This window comes from Meles meles, chromosome 13 (genome assembly GCF_922984935.1).
Source record: "Meles meles chromosome 13, mMelMel3.1 paternal haplotype, whole genome shotgun sequence".
NCBI lineage: Eukaryota > Metazoa > Chordata > Mammalia > Carnivora > Mustelidae > Meles > Meles meles.
The window spans coordinates 11411410-11433757 of record NC_060078.1 but is presented as its reverse complement, the minus strand read 5'-3'; the positions used below and the strand labels follow the sequence as shown (position 1 = coordinate 11433757).

Sequence of the window (22348 nt, the reverse complement as noted above, 5' to 3'; positions counted from 1 at the left end):
GGGGACCCTCCCTGGCCACTGATGTCTCCATTCTCCTGACTCTGCTTGTGTGGGAACTGCATTGGGAAATGGGGATCCCCACCCCGTAGCCTGCCCCAGCTTGAATGTCCCACCCTTAGTCTGCATCCACAGCTCTGTGGCTTGTCCCCAGCCATACCCAGTGTGCTAACAGCCACCTCCACTCCGGAGTCCCACGTGGAAGGGAACAGGCCTTCTCTGACATTCCCTTGATGTCCACCCTTTCACCCAGGCCTCCTCTTGAACTCCAGGGCCATCCCCAATGGCTCTTCATCCGCGGTGAGCTCTTCCGCTCCTACCTGAAATCCAGCTCACTCTCTCTCAGGCTATGTTGCGAATGAATGACTTCAAATGAAGTCAAACAAACATATGCCGGTATTATTTATGGGACTGATTCTCAAGGAGGGAGGTGTGAGGGGAGAAGAGAAAGTTGCCTTGGGGGGCGGGGGCGTTGCTTTTGGCAACTTACGATTTTGACTGTTGCGAAGGCAGGGTGCTGCTAGCATCTAGTGGGCACGTGGAAGGATGCTGCTTCCGTAGCTCACGATGCTGGCCAGCTTCCCACAACACAGAATTACCCTGCCCAAATGGCAGTAGCTCCAACGTTGAGAAGCCCTCTCCACCTATTTCTTAGAAGTTATTACTTAAGTTTGGTTTCCCACGGAGATTTTAGATCAACTGCCATGCTTCACTTTCTATTTCCCTTTGTCACTAGCTGTCGTGTTTTACATGTTGATCAGAATAAATTCAAAAGACAGGGCACTACTGATTTTCCCAAGAACACACCCAATCCAATAGTCTGTGAAAAGATATCTATATTCAAATTCCATCTAGTAATTTTGATATGTTCAACACGCATGCAACAGCCAGGCATGTTTCTTCTATATCCTGAAAAATGCACCTTCCTTTGAAATTTTTACAGATGGCTTTTGTGTTTCTGAATTTGAATTCCTAAACAATATAAGTAGAAAAGCAGGATTTTTTTTTCTGTTCGTGTTTACCTCTGATTACTTAGTTGCTATCCATCTAAACCGTAATAAGCAAAGACAATCTCTTGGCCCAGATACGGTTAAAAGAAAAGAAGGGAAAGAAGTAGGAATGAGCCAGAAAACAATCAAAGCACTGAAAATTTTTCAAGCACAGGAGTGCTATTAAATTTTTCTACATCCTTGGTAAACAGGAAACTGTGGGTTTATTTTTCACCCACAACAAGCTGTTCAGTACCTTTTCTAAAATGTGGCTTCCTGGGTCTGGGTGGCTCAGTTGGTTAAGCATCTGCTCAAGTCATGATCCCAGGACCTGGGATCCTGAGATAGAGCCCCATGTCAGGCTGTCTGTTCAGTGTGCAGTCTTCTTCCTGCTCCTGCTCTCTCTTTCTCACTCACTATCTCTCAAATAAATAAATAAAATCTTTACAAAAATTAATTAAAGAAATAAGTAAAACATGGCTTCCTGCTTCAGTGAAACAGGCCCATGCCAGTACCTCTCTGACCTCATTTCTTGTGACTTTTCCCCTGCTCTTGCCACTCCAATCACACCATCCATGGATGGCAAGTATGCTCCCACCTCCCAGGGTTTGAACTTTCTTCCCTGCCCTACCAACCACAGTGCTTTGAACTTTCCCTGCCTGAACTTCCTTCTCTGGCCCCATAACCACAGTGCTCACTCCTGCACCTGCTTCAGCTCTTTACTCAAACGTCACTCAGTGAAACCTCTCCTCCCCCACATATTTACACCGGAAATACCCTGCACTGTAACCCGCTCCATAGTACCGTCTGACACACGCTGCTCTTTTGTGCACTATCTACTCCCTCCAGAAACTAACTCCATGAAGGTAGGTCCCTTGTCTGTTTTCTTTGCTTTATTGACCTTGTCTGGCACAATGTCTGGCTCTTAGAAGTTCAATATAATTTGTTGAATCAATAAACAAATGATTGAAGTCAAAAGGGGCACTTTCTGCTTAGATTCCCAATACCACCCCTATCTTTATTAGAAGTCTACTAAGCAAGCACAGTTTACAAGGGCACAGAAGACAAGCACTGTCACAACTCTGGATAGGGGTGTGGAAATCTCTTGGCAAAGCCATTCGGCAACAGCTATCAAATTTTTTAGATATATATTCATTTTGACTCCAAAGTTTCTCTAACTTTACCCAACGGGAATAATGGCACAGGTGCTCAGCTGCGCACCTGTATTGTCTATTGAGTCAAGACAGGAAGCAGGGACGCCTCTCCCCTTAGGATGCAGAGACACAGAGCATCACGGCCACCCTTACAACAAAAATAACAGGAAACAATCTCCTGTTGTGTGCTTTTTAAAGATTTTATTGATTTGAGAGCGCGCCCGCGCGGAGCGAGGGGGAGGGGCAGAGGGAAAAAACAGACTCCACGCTGAGCAGGGTGCCCAGGGTGGGGCTCCATTCAAGAAGCCTGAGCCAAAGGCAGACGCTCCACCGACTGAGCCACCCAGGCGCCCCTCTCCTGTCATTTTATTAAAAAAAAAAAAAAAAATGTTACAGGAGTGGCACGCAGACTCGGCGAGGCAAGTGAGACCCCAGACCAAGGTCCGGAGGCCCCGCCGCAATTCCCAACACCGAACCACCCCCAGCTCCGCAAACCTCTTCCCCAGGATCTTGCAGAAGCTTGTTTCCTGGATCTGGCCTCCGCCTAACCCAGGAGCAGGGTGACTCCGCAGTTTCGTTTTCCCGCTCGCTCGGGCGCGGCTTTTATAAAGGCCCAGGCGGGGGATACAGACCTCCCGCTACAGACACCGGCGGAAGCGCACTCCCGGCCCCGCCCGCCGCGCCCCACAGCCCTTCGGGGGGGGCCCCCCACCCGCGCCCACGCACGCGCCCCACTAGTACCCGCCTCGCTCAGCAGCCCGGGCTCCCCGTCCTGAGCAGAAAGCCCTAGCGGACGGCCGCCTCCCAGGACAGCGCGCCACCACCATGAGGTGAGGATTTTCTCCGCTTCTGCTCCCAAACTCCGCATAGGCTTCGGATTCCATGGCCCGCGCTGCGCGGTGGCCCTTCCAGGGGCTGAGCCCTGGGCGCCCCGCAGGAGGCGTCGAATTGGGGCGCCCCCGCGAGCCCGGGCTCCGCCTACACTAGCCTCGCCTCTCCCTCCCGGGACTGTCGCTGCGGTCCTGTCACCTGGATGTGCTGCTACTGCCTGTTGCCTTTCTGACTTCGGGGTCTCAGCTCGTCCCCTGCTGGGAGCTACAGATTCTTGCTGACCCGCCTGATCCGCGATTTTGTCTCCTTTACGAGCTTAGAGTGTAGGGCTGCTTTTCTCACCAGGCTTGCTAGCGCCCTTCCCCGCGCCTGATGAGTGAACAGTACGCGTTAAAGAGTTGAGAGATTAGAGGCTAAATTCTTGTTCCAAGTCCTAACTCTGAACACTTACTGGTTGAATAACCCAAAGCAGCATTTCTTAAACTCTGTGAGTCCCTTTCTTACCCGTAAAAACGAATGGCATCCAGATCTTAGGGCTGTGGAGTTAATCGACAGCTTAGCACGTTAATATTTGCAAATGTTGATTACTATCATGTGAAGTAAAAAATGAAATTAATAAGTGCCCCACCTCTAACATCTGTAGGGAGGGAGGGAGGTTTCAGGAAGGTGCCTGAAGGAAGGAGGAGGACAAAGGGGTGCACTGTATGTGTATGCAGGGTGGCCTGGAAGCCAGGGGACCCCACTGTGGACTGTCCCCCAAGAACAATGAATGACTGCACCTTCCTGGTCAAAAATCAAAATTGCCTAAAGATGAATGTTGCCTCTTTCAGACACAAGAGCCTCTCTGTGCCAGCTTCCCAGAGACAAACTTTAAAAATTAAGTGGACAGTTTAAAAGTAAAGCTTATCATGGCATCCAGTTGTGCACAAATTCCAGAGTCCAGGCAAAGCACTTCAGTGGTCAACTAAATGTCCCTTTGAGATCTCACACCCACATTCATATTCCCTGGGACAGCCCTCCTCTACCCCCTTGGGCTGGGCTGGGGTAGACCTTCAGAACAGAAACAGAGGGTCACCCTACTGTGTGGATGGGCAGGGGGCTGGGCAGGCTGTTAAGGGGTTGTCTTGCCATGATTCTGGTGCGCTTGCACCAGAGAAAGAAACCACTAACCACCAAGGGACAATCATACCAGATTTCCCAGTCAGGACCATAGAAGACAGTCCAAAACCTATTTTCAGAATCCAAACATAGGGCCAGATAGAGAGCATGCCAAAGATATAAAGCCAAGTGGGAAAGGGAAGACTGAAGTGGGGAAAAATTTGGAGCCATCAGCAGGAAGGGAAGAACTAGCAGGAATTCCTCATCTTGGATCCAGGTGCTTTTTATGCTAAGCCTAATCTCAGGGCTAGACATGCCAGAAGCTGCCAGTATATATCCACATTTTCATTCATTCAACAAATATTTATTTACTGAGCTTCCATTATCTGCCTAGAATAGTAGATGCTGTGGACACAGAGGTAAAAAAAATAAATAAATAAAATGCCAGTAAGGTCTCCATGCTCATGGGGCTTATATTTAAATGGGAGAAATAAACAAGGTAAGTGAGTAAATAATCAACATAGTTCAGAAAGTGGTAAGGGCTACAAGGAAAATAAAACAGTGTAATGGGCTAAGAGAGTGGCCTAGAATGGAGCAGGCCATTTTAGATAGTTCTGCCCCAGCAGCCTCTTGGGTGGGGTGTGTTTGAGCTGAGTTACAGGAAAGAGCTAGTCAAAATGCAAAAATTTAGAAGCAGAGCATCCCAAGTAGAGTAAAAACAACAGGTATAAAAGTCCTTAAACTTGATGTGTTTTAGAGAGGAAGAAAAGTCAGTATATCTCAAATACCATGAATGAGGAGAGTAGGGGGAAAAAGGTTTGATGAGTAGGAAAGGCCGGGTCCTTTAGGGACTTGCGGGACATGGCAAGGGCTGGACTAGTATCTAAGGGTGTTGGGTAGCCATTGAGAGATTGTAAGCAGGAGACTGACATGGTCTGGCTTATAGTTTCAAAAGTTTACTAGGAGTATATGGGGAATTAAAACAGGAAGCAGGGAGACCAGATTTTTGCCCCAGCCCCAAGGAAAGGTGATTGTGGTTCAGACTAGAAAAACAGCAGTGGAAATGCAGAAAAGTGGACGGATTTGAGATATGGTAGAATTAACAACACTTTGTACTAGATTGGATGAGGGGTTAAGACGAGAGGAGTGGAGGGATCAAAGATGACTCCTAGGCTATTTGCCAAACAAGATGGGGAAGACAGGAGGAAGAGAATCAAGGAGTCCAGGTGTCTGTACTGGATATGTTTATTTCAGATACCGACTGAACTTCTAATTGAAGATGTGAACTAAAAAATTCCTGGAGTCTGGAATTCAGGGGAGAGATAAGTTGAGGAAGTATGTTGGAAGGTCATCAGGGTATATGAGGAAGTCTCTATTGGACTGTAGGAGTAAAGTATTTTAATTCATTTCTTTTAATGATAATTATATCTTTGATAATTAAGATCATTGCCCTTCCTTCAGATCACTTTTTAATAAAGATTTTACTTATTTGACCGAGAGTACAGCAGGGGAGTGGCAGGCAGAGGGAGAGGGAAAAGCAGGCTTCCCCCTGAGTAGGGAGCCCAATGAGGGGTTCAATCCCAGGACCCTGGGACCATGACTTGAGCCTAAAACAGACGCTTAACAGACTGAGCCACCCAGGCGCCCCTAGATCACTTTTAATATATATTTACCTAGCTCTTTAATTGTTTGAGAGAGCCCTAATCATGCTTAGAGAAATAAACACCTCTGCCACTTCTTATCTGAAGCACTCCGTACAGCAAGTCGTGGTGAGAAGCGGCTCCATCTCAAACAAGCACAACAATGTAGAATGTTGGGACTTTGCACTGAGGGCTCATATTTGAAACCATTACTTTCTTAACCTGGACCTTTAAGTACCTGGCTTGTCCTTCCCCCCTGGGCAGCCACACAGGAACTGCAACACCAGAAACAGAATTCTCATCCTTAAGAGAACCCTAGGGATGCTGGATCTCTCTCCAGAGTTCCAGAATGGAGACAGTCCCAGAAAGGCATAGAACCTGGCTTATCCCTCCCCCCTGGGCAGCCACACAGACCTCTTAGCTGTTCTTTCAGCTGCTCTAAAATCCCTTCCCATTGTCTTTTTAGGTCCTCCCCAGGCAAAATGAATTTTCAATACGTTACATATATCCCATATTTTAAAGTAAACTACTCAAAAACCAACTTCCAATATTTATGTTAAAGAGGGAGTATAACATTATGGTTGGAAGGCATTAGCTTAAAAAAAAAAAAGGAAAGAAAGAAAGACATTAGCTTTAAACACCAAGTCGGGCAGAACGAGGTTTGAATCTGTCCTCGGCCACTTTATAGCTGATAAACTCGGACGTGTAATTTAAACTCTGTCCCCCAGTCCTCATCCATACAACTGTGAAAATAATGAAATGGTATAAAAATTAAATGTCATTTGGAAGTACTTGGCACACTGCCTGGCATGCATTTTTTTTTTTTTTTCTGGCATGCATTTAAACTAGCAATGAAAGGCAGCATCTGGTTTTATTGGGGTTTCTTTTGTTTTGTTTTTTGAGTCCTCATCTGCTTGATTTTGGATAGAATATTATAAATGGTGTAGCATTTACATTATTGAGCCGACTCTGCAGTGAGCCCAGGTCATATGTACTAAGTTGTTTTTTTAAAAATCTAATCTCGATTTGCCATTTAATTTAGCTCTTCACCTTGAATAAAATAGCAAACAATTTTAAGTTAAAGGAGAGCTCTAACCTGTCGTGCTGGAGACCTTTTATTCTATGAAGCTGGACAGGCCCAGTGTCTCCACTGTCCTGTTTAATACAGGAGCCACGAGTCATATGTGGTTGTTTAAATTAATTAAAAGTAGATAAAATTTAAAATTCAGTTCCTCAGCTGAACCCAAATTTTTAGCTATCAGTGGTCACTTGTGGCTAGTATCCTTCATATTGGACAGCACAGATAACATTTCCATCATGGCAGGAAGTTTCTGTTGGCAAGTCTGGCCTAGAACCTGCAGTCACTAAAAGGTTGCACTTGTAGATAAGTGCATATGTATGTACACATGGAGAATGAAAATTATAACTTGACATTCATAATTTACAAATTAACTTAAATGTGTACTAAAATTAATACTGTCATTAAGGTTGAAATTTCGTTTTTATAAAAGTTGGAAGGCAATTCGTGGAGTAGTAGATTAGATTATAAGTGTGAAATGGTTTTATTTGTCCAGTTACTACTACTAGTTGTGTCACTAATCCAGTTCTCTAACTCTTGTCACTTTTGGCTATTAAGACAGCCTTTTCCCTGTTCCTAAAGACTCAGTCCCAACCAGTTTAAAACCTCAATCTCACATGTGATTCAAAGCACTCTTCTCCTTCCCAGCTCCCAGCAAAGATTGATATGAGTGCTTATGCAGGACAGGAAAATGAGATACACTAGATTTTAGGACGACTGGCAAGGTGGGGGTACAGCATTAGCTAGAGAGGTCGGGGTGCTCCTCTTTGAAGACTGATATTTGAGCCAAGACCAGAATTATGAGAGTAAGTAATCCCTAGAATTCTCATAGGAAGGATTCAAAGAGTAAGGGTGTGAAAAGCAGGTGCAAATGCCCTGAGGGAGATAGATTTGGCAGAGGAAATAAACTTTTTTTAAAAGGCCAGTATGACTGGAGCACAATGAATGAGAGCAGACTGTACAAAATGAGGCTAGAGAAATAGACATGGACCAGATGGTGGAGGGCATGGCAACCATGGTTCAGAGTTTGAGGCTGGAGTTAAAAGATTTGAATATTTTATATATAATGTATAGCTTCACTTCTGCTTCATGTTCCACCTTCCTTGCTGTTATCCTCACCACTCTCCCATAGACATCATTCTTTCCTTTGATACCGGATCATTCCCACTGGCATATCATTAAGTCATTAAAAATGTCATGATTAAAACTTTTTTTGACAGTTCCCCCAGCCTCCTTCCAGATGGAGCTCTGTCCATTCCCTTAATAGCAAAATTCCTTGAAATACTCCTACACTGTTGATGGGAATGTAAGCTGGTGCAGCCACACTGGAAAACAGCATGGAGGTTCATCAAAAAGTTGAAAACAGAGCTACAATCCAGCAGTCGTATTACTGGGTATTTACCCCAAAAATACAAATGTAGTGATCCAAAGGGGCACATGCACCTTAATGTTTATAGCAGCAATGTCTGCAATAGCCAAACTATGGAAAGAACCTAGATGCCCATCAACAGATGAATGGATAAATAAATAATATAAATAATAAATAAAATAAATAACACACACACAATGTAATACTATGCAGCCATCAAAAGAAAGGAAATCTTGCCATTTGCAATGACGTGGATGGAACTAGAGGGTATTATGCTGAGCAAAATAAGTCAATCAGAGAAAGACAGTTATCATATGATCTCCCTGATATGAGGAATTTGAGAGGCAGGGTGGGAGTTTGGGGGGTAGGGAAGGAAAAAAATGAAACAAGATAGGGTCGGGAGGGAGAGAAACCATAAGAGACTCTTAATCTCACAAAACAAACTGCGGGTTGCTAGGGAGAGGGAGGGTGGAGAGGGTGGTTGCGTTATGGACATTGAGGAGGGTATGTGCTATGGTGAGTGCTGTGAATTGTGTAAGTCTGATGATTCACTGACCTATACCCCTGGGGCAAATAACACATTATATGTTAATAAAAATAATAATAATAAATTGCAAAAAAAAATTCTTTGAAAAGAGTGGCCTGTATTTCCCCATATCCACTTTTTCACCTACCATTGTCCCTCCAACCAGAATGTTTTCATCCCTACCTTTCTAGTAAAACTCTCATCAAGGTCCCCCACAGCTTTGCTACAGCACAAGCGGCGATCTCTTCTCTGTCCTCAATCACTCAACCTCTTAGAGTCCATTGTACATATTGATATCCATCTGTCCTTCCTGAAATAAATATTTCTTCCTTAGGCTTTCATGACATCATGGATTTTTTTTCTTCTTCTTCTTTTTTAATCTACTTCACCCAGGCCCCCAACCACCTCCCCTCTGGTAACCACCAGTTTGTTCTCTGTATTTAAGAGTCTGGGACTATTGTCTTTTTTTCTCTGTTCATTTGTTTTGTTTTTTGAATTCCACCTATGAGTGAAATCATATGGTATTTGTCTTTCTCAAACTTATTTTACTAGCGTTATAGTCTCTAGCTCCATCCATGTTGGTGCAAATGGCAAGACTGCATTCTTTTTTATGGCTGAGTAATACTCCATTGTGTATCTTGACATCTTCTTGATCCATTCATCTATCGATGCATTCCTGGGCTGCTTCCATAATTTGACTATTGTAAATGATGCTGTGATAAACATAGGGGTGCGTATATCCCTTTAAATTAGTGTTCTGGGGCACCTGGGTGGCTTAGACAAGCATCTGCCTTTGGCTCAGGTCATGATCCCAGGGTCCTGGGATCAAGCCCCATATCGGGCTCTCTGCTCAGCAGGGATCCTGCTCTCCTCCCTCTGCCTACCACTCCCCTTGCTTGTGCTCTCTGTCAAATAAATAAATAAAATCTTTAAAAATAAGTAAGTAAGTAAGTGTTCTTATATTTTCTGGGTAAATACCCTGTAGTGGATCATATGTTAATTCTATTTTAAATTTTGTCAGGAAACTCTGCTGTTCTCATTTCCCTGATTAGTGTTATTTTCCTGTGTCTCCTGATCAACTGTATGCCCTCTTTGGAAAAATGTCTTTTTTAGGTGTTCTGCCCATTTTTATTCAGATTATTTGGGGTTTTTTGGTATTGAGTTCTATAAGTTCTTTATATATTTTGGATCTTAACCCCTTATCAGATATATCATTTGCAAATATCTGTTCCCATTCAGTAGACTGCGTTGTCATTTTGTTGATGGTTTCCTTTGCCTGGGCAAAATTTTTTACTTTGGTGTTGTCCCAGTAGCTTAATTTTGCTTTTGTTTTCCTTGTCTGAAAGGACATGTCTAGAAAAATGTTTCTATGGCTGATGAAAATAAGCAAATATAGAAAATATAGGCAGTAATTTCTATATTTTATTCTAGGAGTGTCATGATTTCAGGTCTTACATTTAGGTTTTTAATCTATTTTGAGTTTATTTTTTATTTTTTTTAAAGATTTTATTTATTTTTATTTTATTATATTTATTTATTTATTCATTTTGATACTGGATCATTCCCACTGGCATATAATTAAGTCATTAAAAATTTCATGATTAGGGGCACCTAAATGGCTCAGTGGGTTAAATCCTCAGCCTTCGGCTCGGTTCATGATCCCAGAGTCCTGCATCAGGCTCTTTGCTCAGCGGGGAGCCTGCTTCCCCCACCCCCTGCGTGTCTGCCTACTTGTGATCTCTAGCTGTCAAATAAATAAATAAAAATCTTTAAAAAAAAATTTCATGATTAAAACTTTTTAATTTTTATTTATTTAATTTTATGTATTTATTTATATTATTATTTTATATTTTTTAAATTTATTTTTATTTATTTCTTTAGAGAGAGAGATAGAGAGCTCAAGTGTGTGAGAGAGGAGAGGTGCAGAGGGAGAGAGACAGACTCTCCAGCAGACTCCCTGCTGGGCGCAGAGCCCGACATGGGGCTGGATCCCACGACCCTGAGATCATGACCTGAGCCAAAACCAAGAGTCAGTCATTCAACCGACTGAGCCACCCAGGCACCGCTATTTTGAGTTTTTGTATATAGTATGAGAAAGTGACCCGGTTTCATTCTTTTCCAAGTAGCTGTCCAGCTTCCCCAGCACCATTTGTTGAAGAGACTGCCTTTCTCCATTTGTATATTCTTGCCTCTTTCATTGAAGATTAACTGACCACGTAAGCGTGGGTTTATTTCTGAGCTCTCTATCCTGCTCCACTGATCTCTGGGTCTGTTTTGTGCCAGTGCCAGACTGTTTTATGACCACGGCTTTGTAGTAAACCTTGAGATCTGGTTTTGTGGATAGCCAAGGTTATTACTTTGGCTACTCAGGGTCTTTGTTGGTTCCGTACAAATTTTATTATTATTTGTTCTAGTTCTGTGAGAACTGTTGGTATTTGGGTAGCGAATGAATTAAATCTGAAGATTGCTTTGGGAAGCATGGACATTTTAACAATATTGGCTTTTCTCATGATACCAGTGCTTTCCAGCTCCCACACTCATTGCTCCTGCTTGGCCTCCTTTCCTGCTCCTACTCTACTTGACCTGGAGTGTAGTACAGTTTCGTTTTGACCTTCTTCTCTGCACCTCGGTGCTCACTCCCTGGGTAATTTCATTCTAGAACTCACGGTTTTAAGGTTGATGTGCACGCCGGCGACTCCCCATTTTATATCCCTAGTTCTAACTCCTCTCTCTTCATCCCCATTATTTTCTTCATTAATATCCAAGTTCATACATGACCTTTTCCCTTCGAGGTCTAACTGGCATGTCAGAATTAACATTTCCGAATAGTCCTCTCGAGTTACCCACTTAGTTTCTAAAGTCAAAGTGTTAAGAGTTACCCTGGATTCCCTCTTCTCCTTCTGTTCTACCCTACCACCCAACCCGTCAGAAAGACCTGTCAGCTCTGACTCACACACAACCACCCAGACCTCACTAACCCTTCACTGCAGCCCCAGCACTGGCTGGCTTGCTTTCCCCTCGGATCCCCCTCAAAAGCTGCTTTCATGCTTTTCAGGGAGATTGCTCTGGCCATGCTATTTAAATTTTAATGACCTATCTGATCCCCTGCCACCCTCCATTTCTCCTTTCCTGCTTTATTTTTATCCCTTATTACTTCTTACCCATCTCACATACTCTATATTTTCAATTATTTGGCGGTCTTCTTATGGCACACCCTCCCCACTCCCGACCCCTCATTAGAATGTAAGATATATGAAGTCAGGCCTTTTCCCCCTTTTTTTTCTGTTCTGTTCACCGCTGTATCCCAACACTTAGAATAGTGCCCCAATGGGGCGGCTGAGTGGCTCAGTGGGTTAAGCCTCTGCCTTCGACTCAGGTCATGATTTCAGGGTCCTGGGATCGAGCCCTATGTCAGGCTCTCTGCTCAGCGGAGAGCTGGCTTCCCCCTCTCTCTACCTGCTGCTCTGCCTATTTGTGATCTCTGTCTGTCAAATAAATAAATAAAATCTTAAAAAAAAAAAAAAAAAAAAAAGAACAGTGCCCTGAATAAATGCTCTGGATACGTGTTTGTTGAATCCACACTTCTCTGTCAGATTCCCAACTTCCTTTCTTGAGCTCCCCCTATCGTCCATTCTCTACAGAGCAACCAGAGGGATTCTTTTTTAAGACTGTATCAAACATTCTCATTTCCCTAGTGGTTTCCCATTATAGTGAGAGTAAAACTAATTCCGCTTATCATGGACTGCAAGCCCCGCACCTCTGTCCCCGCTGCCACCGTGCCTCATCTTCCACTCTTCCCCTTCACTGTGCATGCCATGCACTTGCCTTCCTCCGGTCCCCTGAACACGCGGCAGCTGTTCCCACCTCAGGGCCCCTGCACCCACTGGTCCCTCAGCCAAAACCAGGGTTTCTCAACCTCAGTATGACTGGCATTTGGGGCTTGATAACTCGTGGCAGTTGGGGCCTCCCTGTGTATGAATAAATTATTTAGTAGCATCCCTGGCCTTGACCCAGTGGGTGTCAGGAACGTTCCTGCAGTGTGATGACCACAGTTGTCTCCAGACGTCAGCAGATGTCTCCAAGCAGGCCAAAGCACCCTGGCTGAGAAGCAGTGGCTTAGACCATCCTGCCCTCAGATTTTAGGACTGCCTCTGTTCCGCTGTTGAGATCTAACTCTTTCAATTGCCCCTTTCTACATGGGCTGTTCCTTCATAATCTTAACTCTAGTACCTCCCCCGCCCCACCACCAGGTTATACCATTACTCTGATTTTTTTTTCTTTTTAACACTCCTCACTATCTGGAATTACACTGCCCATTTGTTTCCATATTTCTTTTCTTTCAATTCCTTTTGTCCCCTCCTCTCCCAGAATGAAATTACCATCAAGAAAGGGCATTTTTCGAACTTACTTGCTCACTACTTTATCCACTTCAATTAGAATAGTGCCTGGCATGGATGACATGACATGGCCAATAAATGTTTTGATGGAAATAGCACTACAGTTCCCATAAGCATTCACACAAATACGTGTCGGGTGGGGGTCCTGTGTGCAGTGGAAAGGGAAACATGCATGCACATTCTCACACACAGTGTATCCTGTTCATCATATAAGCAGGGCACTTCTCTGTTTGAAAGAGCCCTAAGGAATTTTTTTTCTGTATATTTCTTAATTGTGGCCAGTGGAAGATTCAGAAAGTCTTTCCTGACTGCCTTGCCACCACCATCAACAAAACAAATAAGTAAAATGAGGAGTATTAATCCTAACTTTGTCCATTGCAGATAATAGACACCTAATTCAAACTAGCTTAAACAAAGAAAGAGAGAGTTATTTCTTCAGGTGAAGAGAAGTTCAGGAGTAGACAGGGTGAACCAGGCAAGGCTGCTAAGTCACTATCTTGGGCACCCTGACCTTCCGCCTGTCGAAGCTCCATTTTCTGCTCTGTCAGATTCCTTCTCAGGCAGGCTGTCCTCAAGTTTGGAAAGATGCCCACCAGCAAATCCAAACTGATATTCTACCAGTTTAAAATTTTTAGAAGGAAGAGACATAGTTCTGGCAAAGTCCCATTTCAGCAAAATGATATTTTAATGGAACTATCTCTGAGTAAATCACTGGGACCAGGGAATGGCAGGAATCTTGTATATTCCCAGACTGGAGTGAATGGTGGACGGCCCATCTCAAATCATATGCACCCAGAGTAGAGAGAGAGGATGTTCCAGAAACAAAATCCAAGAGAAGGGATCCTCACCAAACCAAAGCCATTGATGTCCACAGCACTGGACTGTGTAGACTTTCTGGGTCACTCCCATGGACCTTGGCTGGAATGCTGAGTTGTCAGTGACTATGTATGTATAAGCTCCGTACAAGCAGGGCTTTGTCTCATCAGGGTTCCATCCCCAGGGTTATCTAGAAGATCTTGCACATAGAAGGCCATCTGTAATAAATAAATATTTCCTTTCCCTTCCTTCCCCCTTCATCTTCCTAGCTTCAGAGATCCTGTGTCCAGTGGGCTCTGCAGAAATTATACTGGGTCTCGCACAAAGGGAGCTCGGAAAATATATGTGAAGTGAATATTAAGGGCACTGATAAGTTTGTAAGAGGTCTTAGCCTTTACTCCTGACCACAACCCCAGAGGACAGAAGGACACGGCACTTATACCAAAGCCTACTGACCTGGCATGCCTGGGAGGCTCAGATGGCTAAGAATCTGCCTTTGACATCGGTCATCATCTCAGGTTCCTGGGATCATCCACCCCTGGCTCAGCGGGGAGGCTGCTTCTCCCTCTCCCTCTGGCCCTGCTTGAACTATCTCTCTCTCAAATGAATAAATAAAATCTTTAAAAAAAATACCCTACTGAGCTTATTACTCAGCCTTTTCCTTATCTTCTTTGAAATCTGTTACTCTCCTTTTTATCTACCTCCAACTTCTGCTTTCCCCATCTTTTGGTAGACCTGTTCCTATTTCTGTGCCTTTTCTCTCTGTGGGGTTTCCTTCCTCCCTCAGCAAAAATGATATATTGGTACAGCTTCCTTATCTCCGTCAGTGTGTGCTTTTTCTTATTTCTCACTGTTCTTCTTTCTCTTCCTCTTCATAATACAGAAATGGAACTTTTATGTTTGTTATTGACTTTTATGTTTGTTTATAGATCTATGATTCTTAATTTTCAAGGCTAGTAAACCAAACACTTAAATTTCTCTCCGTAAAAATAGGAGGTATTTGGCAGTTAGTGACTGCCAAAAGGAAACTGATACCCTGCCATCTTTCCGGAACTGGTTTTGCAATAAATAATGAGAATTTAATGAAATACTTCTAGGATATAGGTGTAGACAGAGGAAAATAATATAAAGTTATAGGGGTGGTAAATTCCAATTGAAAATCAGTTTGGTTGCTGAGCAGGGAACAATTGTTTAAGGTTTAAAAATGGACTTATTTCTTCAAAACTTTAAAAAGGATTTTATCTTTGACAGTGAAATTCCTAAGGACCCCTTGAAGGCCATTCTGTTGGACTTGGAATGTCACTTTACATGGAATTTACTTAAGGAAGACATTCTGTTTGATGTGGAAGATACAATTGAGCAGCAGCTTGAATTTGTCACCACAGAATCCAGACTTACTCTTTATAACCTACTGGCCTACGTGAAACACCTAAAAGGCCAAAATGAAGATGCCCTAGAATGCTTGGAACAAGCAGAAGACATAATGCAGCGAGAGCACTCGGACAAAGAAGAAGTGCGACGTCTGGTCACTTGGGGAAACTATGCCTGGGTGTATTATCACATGGATCAGCTTAAGGAAGCTCAGAAGCATTTAGACAAGATAGGGACAGTCTGTAGGAAACTGTCCAGTCCTTCTGACTACAAGTTGGAAATGCCTGAGATTGACTGTGAGAAAGGGTGGGCACTCTTGAAATTTGGAGGAAAGTATTACCACAGGGCAAAAGCGGCTTTTGAGAAGGCTCTGGAAGCAGAACCTGACAATCCAGAATTTAACATCGGCTATGCCATCACAGTGTACCGGCTGGACGATACTGACCGACATGGGTGTATAAAGAGCTTCTCTCTGGGCCCACTGAGGAAGGCTGTCACCCTGAATCCAGGCAATGCCTACATTAAGGTTTTACTGGCATTGAAGCTTCAAGACATACAAGCAGAAGATGAAGGGGAAAAGTATATTGAAGAAATTCTGGACCAGATATCTTCCCAACCTCATGTCCTTCGTTACACAGCCAAATTCTACAGGAGAAAAAACTCCTGGGACAAAGCTCTTGAAGTTTTGAAAAAGGCCTTAAAGGTGACACCAATGTCTTCGTTCTTGCATCACCAGATGGGACTTTGCTATAGGGCACAAATGACTGAAATCAAGAAGGCTACAGACAACAGACCTACAGGGGAGGATAAGCGGAGAATGGACAGGCTTCTTACCACGGCTATATCTCATTTTGAAGTAGCTGTGCAACGAGACTCCAAGTTCCCATTTGTCTACACGGACCTGGCCAGCATGTATGTGGAGGCAGGCCAGTGTAGCAAAGCTGAAGAGGTATTCCAGAAAGCCCTTCATCTGGAGAACATAACCGATGATCACAAACATCAGATCCACTACTATTACGGCCGCTTTCAGGAATTTCACGGTAAATCAGAAAGTACTGCCATGTGCCATTATTTAGAGGCCTTAAAGATCAGCGACCAGTCATCCCTCCGTCCCAAACTGATAAGTGTTCTCAAGAAACTGGCTGTAAAGAGACTTGGTCGTGATGCATCAGATGTGCAGAGTTTATGTGCCCTGGGGTTTGTTTACAAGCTGGAGGGAGCCCGGAGGCAAGCTGTTGAGTACTATGAGCGGGCCCTGAGGCTAGATCCAGAAAATGCAGAGTCCCTTGCCGCTCTCTGTGAGCTTCGACTTTCTATTTAAATACATGCTCTAGGAAATTGCTTTTAAGCTTTTCTTCTCATTTGGGGCTCATATATCTAACATAACATTTTTATTGTTAATTATGGAGGCAATTTTTGTTGAATGTTTACTGTAAACCAGGCATCATCCTAAATGGGATGAACCTTTGGATTATTTTTTTTTAATTAAAATGATGTAATCCATTTGGAAACAAAAATATTCCAGATGTTGTGTCTTTCAAAAATGGTATGGCCATTAGGACTATATCCCCTTTATCTCTGCTACTTATAGTAATTTTCTGATTAGGGGCACATGGGTGGTTCAGTCAATTAAGTGTTTGACTCTTGATTTCAGCTCAGGTCATGATCTCAGGGTCACAGGACTGAGTCCATGTCTGGCTCTGAGTTCAGCTCGGCGGGAGTCTGCTTATCCCTCTCCTTGCCCTTCTGCCCACCCCCCCCCCATAAATAAATAAAATCCTTAAATAATAATAATTTTCTGATTAAATTTTGTCAAATTTCTCATATTGCTCACTTATGCAGTGAGCAAAATTCTGCATAAGCCTTTGACACCTAGGTCAAGAACCCACTTTCAGGAATGCAAAATTGTATTAGTTAAGCTCTTAACTATGCAGCTTGCAAAAGATGGATTCTATGGGTTCTGATTATGATGAGGATATTTAACCATTAGCCTGATAGTCACTTAAAGATTCCCTTTCATTGAAAGAAAAAGTTCATAACAGTAAAAAGTCTGCCATCTATGATGACTTCAATAAAAGGAGAAAAAAACTAAAACAGGGAGAAAAGGATTTCCTTAAATATAGGACTTTAGAGACCCATGAGAAATCAGAGATATTATCCCCCCAAAATGTTCATTTCATAACTAGAAACAGTTTTGAAAAAAAAAATGGACAATGGAAAATCATTAGTCTCAAGATTTTCTGGTCTTTTAACTAGAAGAATAAACCTAATCTAATGGAATTCACTTTATTCCAACTAAAATTGCAGAATTTTTAGGTTAAAATTAAGACAGAAAGCAGATTGAGAAATTGCGAAAAATGATTTTTAAAAATGGGTAAAGTAGATGTCCCCATTCTACATCCATAGATTACCAAGATTTCAGTGATTTGGTTTTGGGTCTGGGCTGGGTGGTTCTCATACCCCTAATTTCTGGCCTTTGGTTAACTCCTATAGTATCCCAAACTTACTTCTGTGTAGTTTTTTCTTTTGCCTGAAGGTTTCAGATGAACAAGTTTTCCTGTAGATTTTCCAGGAAGAGTTAAGCCCTGCTTTTGGTTTGAATATCCACCTTGAAGGGGCTACTGCTTAAGAGCGCTTATGCCTGGGGGGCTTTTTAGATTGAGATCCTACTGAAAGTGGCTTCTCTGCTGTTGTTTCTTTGATCATCATCTACAATTACATTTACCACCACAGTATTAGTGGAAAAGTGTGCCATGTGACTTGATTCTCCACACTGCCACTGCCTTGATGCTATTATGCATGTATATTTTTTACTTGTTACTATTTTTTGTTTTTAAATTTCTATGGTTGTATTACAAAAGTGATGAATTCTCATTGTAAAATTTTAAACAAACAGAAGCATATGGATTTAAAAATAAGAGCACTTCTCCTCACCCTAACCCAATTCCACACCCCCATGGCAACCTGTTAACAGTTTAATAGGAATCCTTCCAGGTATGTTTTCTATGTGTATTCAAACATACATCCATACTGCAATGTATTTCATGAATTAAATTTTTTTAATGTTTGATTTACTTAAGTCTCTGCTGTTTTGGTTTATTTTACTAATTTTATTTGTTCATTCAAGAGGGAAGAACAGGAAAGGCAATGGTCTTTACTCAAGTATTTTCAGAATTCAGGACTGAAGTCCTAACCTGTCGGAAGAAGCATCTGTAGGGCACCTGGGGGGGCTCAGTGGGTTAAAGCCTCTGCCTTCGGCTCAGATCATGATCACAGGATCCTGGGATTGAGCCCTGCATTGCGCTCTCTGCTCAGCAAGGAGCCTGCTTCCTCCTCTCTCTCTGCCTGCCTCTCTGCCTGATTGTAATCTCTGTCAGTCAAATAAATAAATAAAATCTTTAAAAAAAAAAAAAAGCAGCATCTGTCACATTTTGCAGCACATATTTTATTTTGCAGCAAGTCATTTTCCCCCATTGGGAATAACATAATTAAGGTTATGTTCCCAAGTAGGGACTCTACACACAATAAAATGCAATTATGATATCAAAACAATAATATAGTTATAAGCCTCTATATTTTTTAAGATATTATTTATTTGTCACAGAGAGAGAGAGAGAGGGAGGGAGGGCACAAGCAGGGGAAGCTTCAAGCAGAGGAAGAAGAAGGCTCCCCACTGAGAAAGGAGCCTGATGTGGGACTCAATTCCAAGACCCCAGGATCATGACCTGAGGCAAAGGCAGATGCTGAATGGACTGAGCCATCCAGGCATCCAAGCCTCTGTATTTAAATATTAGACTTTATAGTCTATTAAACAACTTTAAAATTCACTAGATATTAAAACACTGAAGAACTGCCTCACACGATATGGAAGCTGAGCATCATAACCACGGTCCACGGGCCACAAGCTACAGACCAGGAGAGAGCAGTAGCGTGATTCCAGTCAGAGTCCCGAGACCTGGAGGGATAATGCCAGAGGCTCCGATCCGAGTCTGAACGCCTGAGAATCAGGAAGGCCGACGATATAAGCTCCAGTCCAAAGAGAGGAGAAGGCCAGTGTCCAGCTCACACAGACAGACAGAATTCACACTTCCTCTCCCTCTCGGTTCGACTGGGGCCCTCAGCAGACGCGGGAGGCCCGTCCACACCGGGGGAGGGCAGTCTGCTTTCCCTGCCCACCGAGTCAGCGGCTCATCTCTCCTGGGGACACCGTCACACACACCCCAGACCTAACGTTTAACGAGAGCTCGGGCACCTCACAGCCTGGCGAGCTGACACAACCTGTCACCGCGTCCCAGATGCAGTGCCTCGCAGGTGCGTGTCCCAGTGACCGTGTTTGTTTTCTTCACAGCGAGGTCAACAAGGATTCTCTGGAGGAAACCCTTGCACAGCTGAAATGCCATTTCACGTGGAACTTACCTAAGGAAGATGGTGTCTTAGGCGATCTAGAAGACAGAGTGTGTCACCAGATTGACTCGGTAAACACTGAGTGCAAAGCTACGATGTACAACTTCTCGGCCTACGTAAAACACCTGCGTGGTCAGCACGAGGCGGCGCTGGAGTGCCTGCGGCGGGCGGAGGAGCTGATCCGGCGGGAGCACCCGGAGCAAGCGGACACCCGAAGTCTGGTCACCTGGGGCAACTTCGCCTGGGTCTCCTACCACCTGGGCAGACACGCAGACGCTCAGATGTATGTGGACAAGGTGCGACGAGTCTGTGAGACATTTCGACATCACCACAGTACTGAGCGCCCACTGGTTTCTTCGGTGACCAGAGCTGCCTGGGGCCTCTGCAGGGCGGGTCCCTGGGAACTACGGTCAGAACCAGGCTGTGCTGACACGGGTAGCTCCTGCTCGTCCTTGTTCCTAGCCATCCGTACGTGCTTTAGCTTTGCCAGTGTCTGGGTGGAGCAAAACCGAAGGAGGGCCTTTGCCTGGGGCTCAGAAAGCTGGGTGCTCACCTGGCTCCTCCTTTCCCAGAGAGAACCGTTTCTGGCTGGGAGTTCCCCATCGGCACTGAGCAGCGCCAGCCAGGGCAGGTGGGATCGGGGGCAAAATGAAGTTGTCCTCCTCTTTTTGAAAAGTTATTCTCGGGTTTTTGTTTTGTTTTATTTTTTTTTTCCCCACTGTTGCTGAATTTTGGTAAGTGGCCACCTGAGCTTTGCTGGAGCTATTTTTATTCATGAATAAAGTGTGTAACTGTGGATCTCACCTGGGGTAGGTGGGCTCCCCTACTCCCCTACTCCCATCACTCTCCAACAGAGTTTTGTGTTTCGTTTTCAAGTAAGTCCTGATCAACTGCAAAACTGTCTGATTCACATCTGTTGATTGATAAATGAACTTATGTATTTTATTTTTAAATCTTACAACAACCCCATAAAGTAGTTACTGCTGTCATTCACTTTTTAGTGAGGGAGCAACCGAGGATTTCGGTGGTTAAGTCACCTGTGTAGACCCACAAATGTGCTGAGTGGTAGAGTCTGGACATGTATGCAGACCAGACTGACCGAAGTCCACGCTCCTTGACGGTGTCTCACCATCAAGACCCCGCAGCCCCAGCTCCTATCGGACAGCCTTTAACAGCTCTCCTCAGTCACAGTCACAGGCCTCACTCCCTGGCAGATGCAGCTGAAGAAGAGACCTTCTGGGATGGAGGCAATGCATTTTACTGCATATGGGGAGCTCTCCTCAAAGAAAGTGACAGAGGCAATCACAGCTCATCTCCTGTTGAGTGCCAGTCCTCATCTTCTCCTGTGCACCCTTCCCTCCACCTTGAAACAGCAGACGCATGGCACAGCCTATCCTCAAAGGCCTTTCTCTGAGGGTAAGTCCTGGGCAGGCTCAAAACTACACATACTCATATGCCCAACTGAGAAGCATTTGGAGATTGTGAACATGGCCCACTGCAATCCAATTACAACTCTTTTTCTTTCTGACTACCAAATTCCATAGAACCCACAAGAACACAAACTTTCTTTCTAGTTCTCTGTCCAGAACCAGGTGTCCAAAGGATAAAGGCCAGAGCCTCCCAGCTCAGGAGGCTGGAGACAACATGGAACTGCACATATACAGAGCAAAGAGCTGTGCCTTACCTTCCGAGTGTCCTCAGAGGTCCCATTCTTTGCAGTTCTAGATTCAGTGCCCATTAGCCTCAATGGCCCATCCTTCTGAGCCGCCCAAAACAATCTCTTCTCCCTGGAGGTGTTGTTTTTATAATCCCTAAGGACAAGGTTTAAAAGTGTGCTTTAATCATAGCCTGTGTCTGTACTGACATAAAACTACCACAAACAAATGTATATCACAGATACATCATTTATGAACATAGGTAAAACATTTAAGAAAAGCTGAAAACAGAGGCCAACAATTAAAAAATGTCATATCCATGATCATCAAGATTTCTCTTGGGCTGCAAAATACATTTGCTTGGGAAAACTATATAAACATTAAAAATGGAAAAACTCTAAAAATATAATCCAAAAGAAGACCCCCCCCCCTCCTCTTGGAGTTAACTTTAAGTGCAAATTCTGTCATTTTTATAAAGAGCATGATGCTTTGTGACTATCTCTTTATTGAATAGTACATAATGAAAATCTTTATTGGTAAATATATTTTAACAATCTAAAATTCCTCCCATATGTTCATGATGATAAGATAGTCCAGAGGTTTACGTGTTCAGAGAAAAAAAACCTAGACATAAACAAGAAATGTGAAGTCTGTATGAAGGAAACTTTTGAACTTCAGTGAATAATAATTTAAAAGCTTCAAGTTATAAAGAAGAACAAATAATTTTCCTAAATAAAAAGATGAAATACATTATGACACAATATTCCAAACAAAATCTCCACAAACTTTTGTTTTCACATTTTTTTGTTCTGTTGCTAGAAAAAAAATGTAAATTTTATGTAGAATAGTAAGAGGCAAACATTTTGTGAAAAGGCAGACTGAAGCTGAACGAAAGTGTCTTTAATAGCTATAGTAATCCAAATATTTTAGTTCTGAGTTGTGAAAAAGAAAACATGTAAAGTCCTAATATCATGTAAGAATTTAGTATATGATAATGGTACAGTCTGCAAAAGGTAGAAAGAA

The 22348-nt window shown here is 43.4% G+C and overlaps 1 protein-coding gene across 1 annotated transcript; it reads left to right on the top strand.

The window, feature by feature from the left end:
- The first annotated feature begins 2421 nt into the window (after window positions 1-2421).
- LOC123955618 (interferon-induced protein with tetratricopeptide repeats 5-like) lies at window positions 2422-18474 on the top strand. Its single transcript, XM_046027847.1, has 2 exons — window positions 2422-2970; window positions 15147-18474. Exons 1-2 carry the CDS (start codon window positions 2966-2968, stop codon window positions 16585-16587), a joined length of 1446 nt encoding a protein of 481 aa, XP_045883803.1. The 5' UTR covers window positions 2422-2965; the 3' UTR covers window positions 16588-18474.
- Window positions 18475-22348: the final 3874 nt, after the last annotated feature.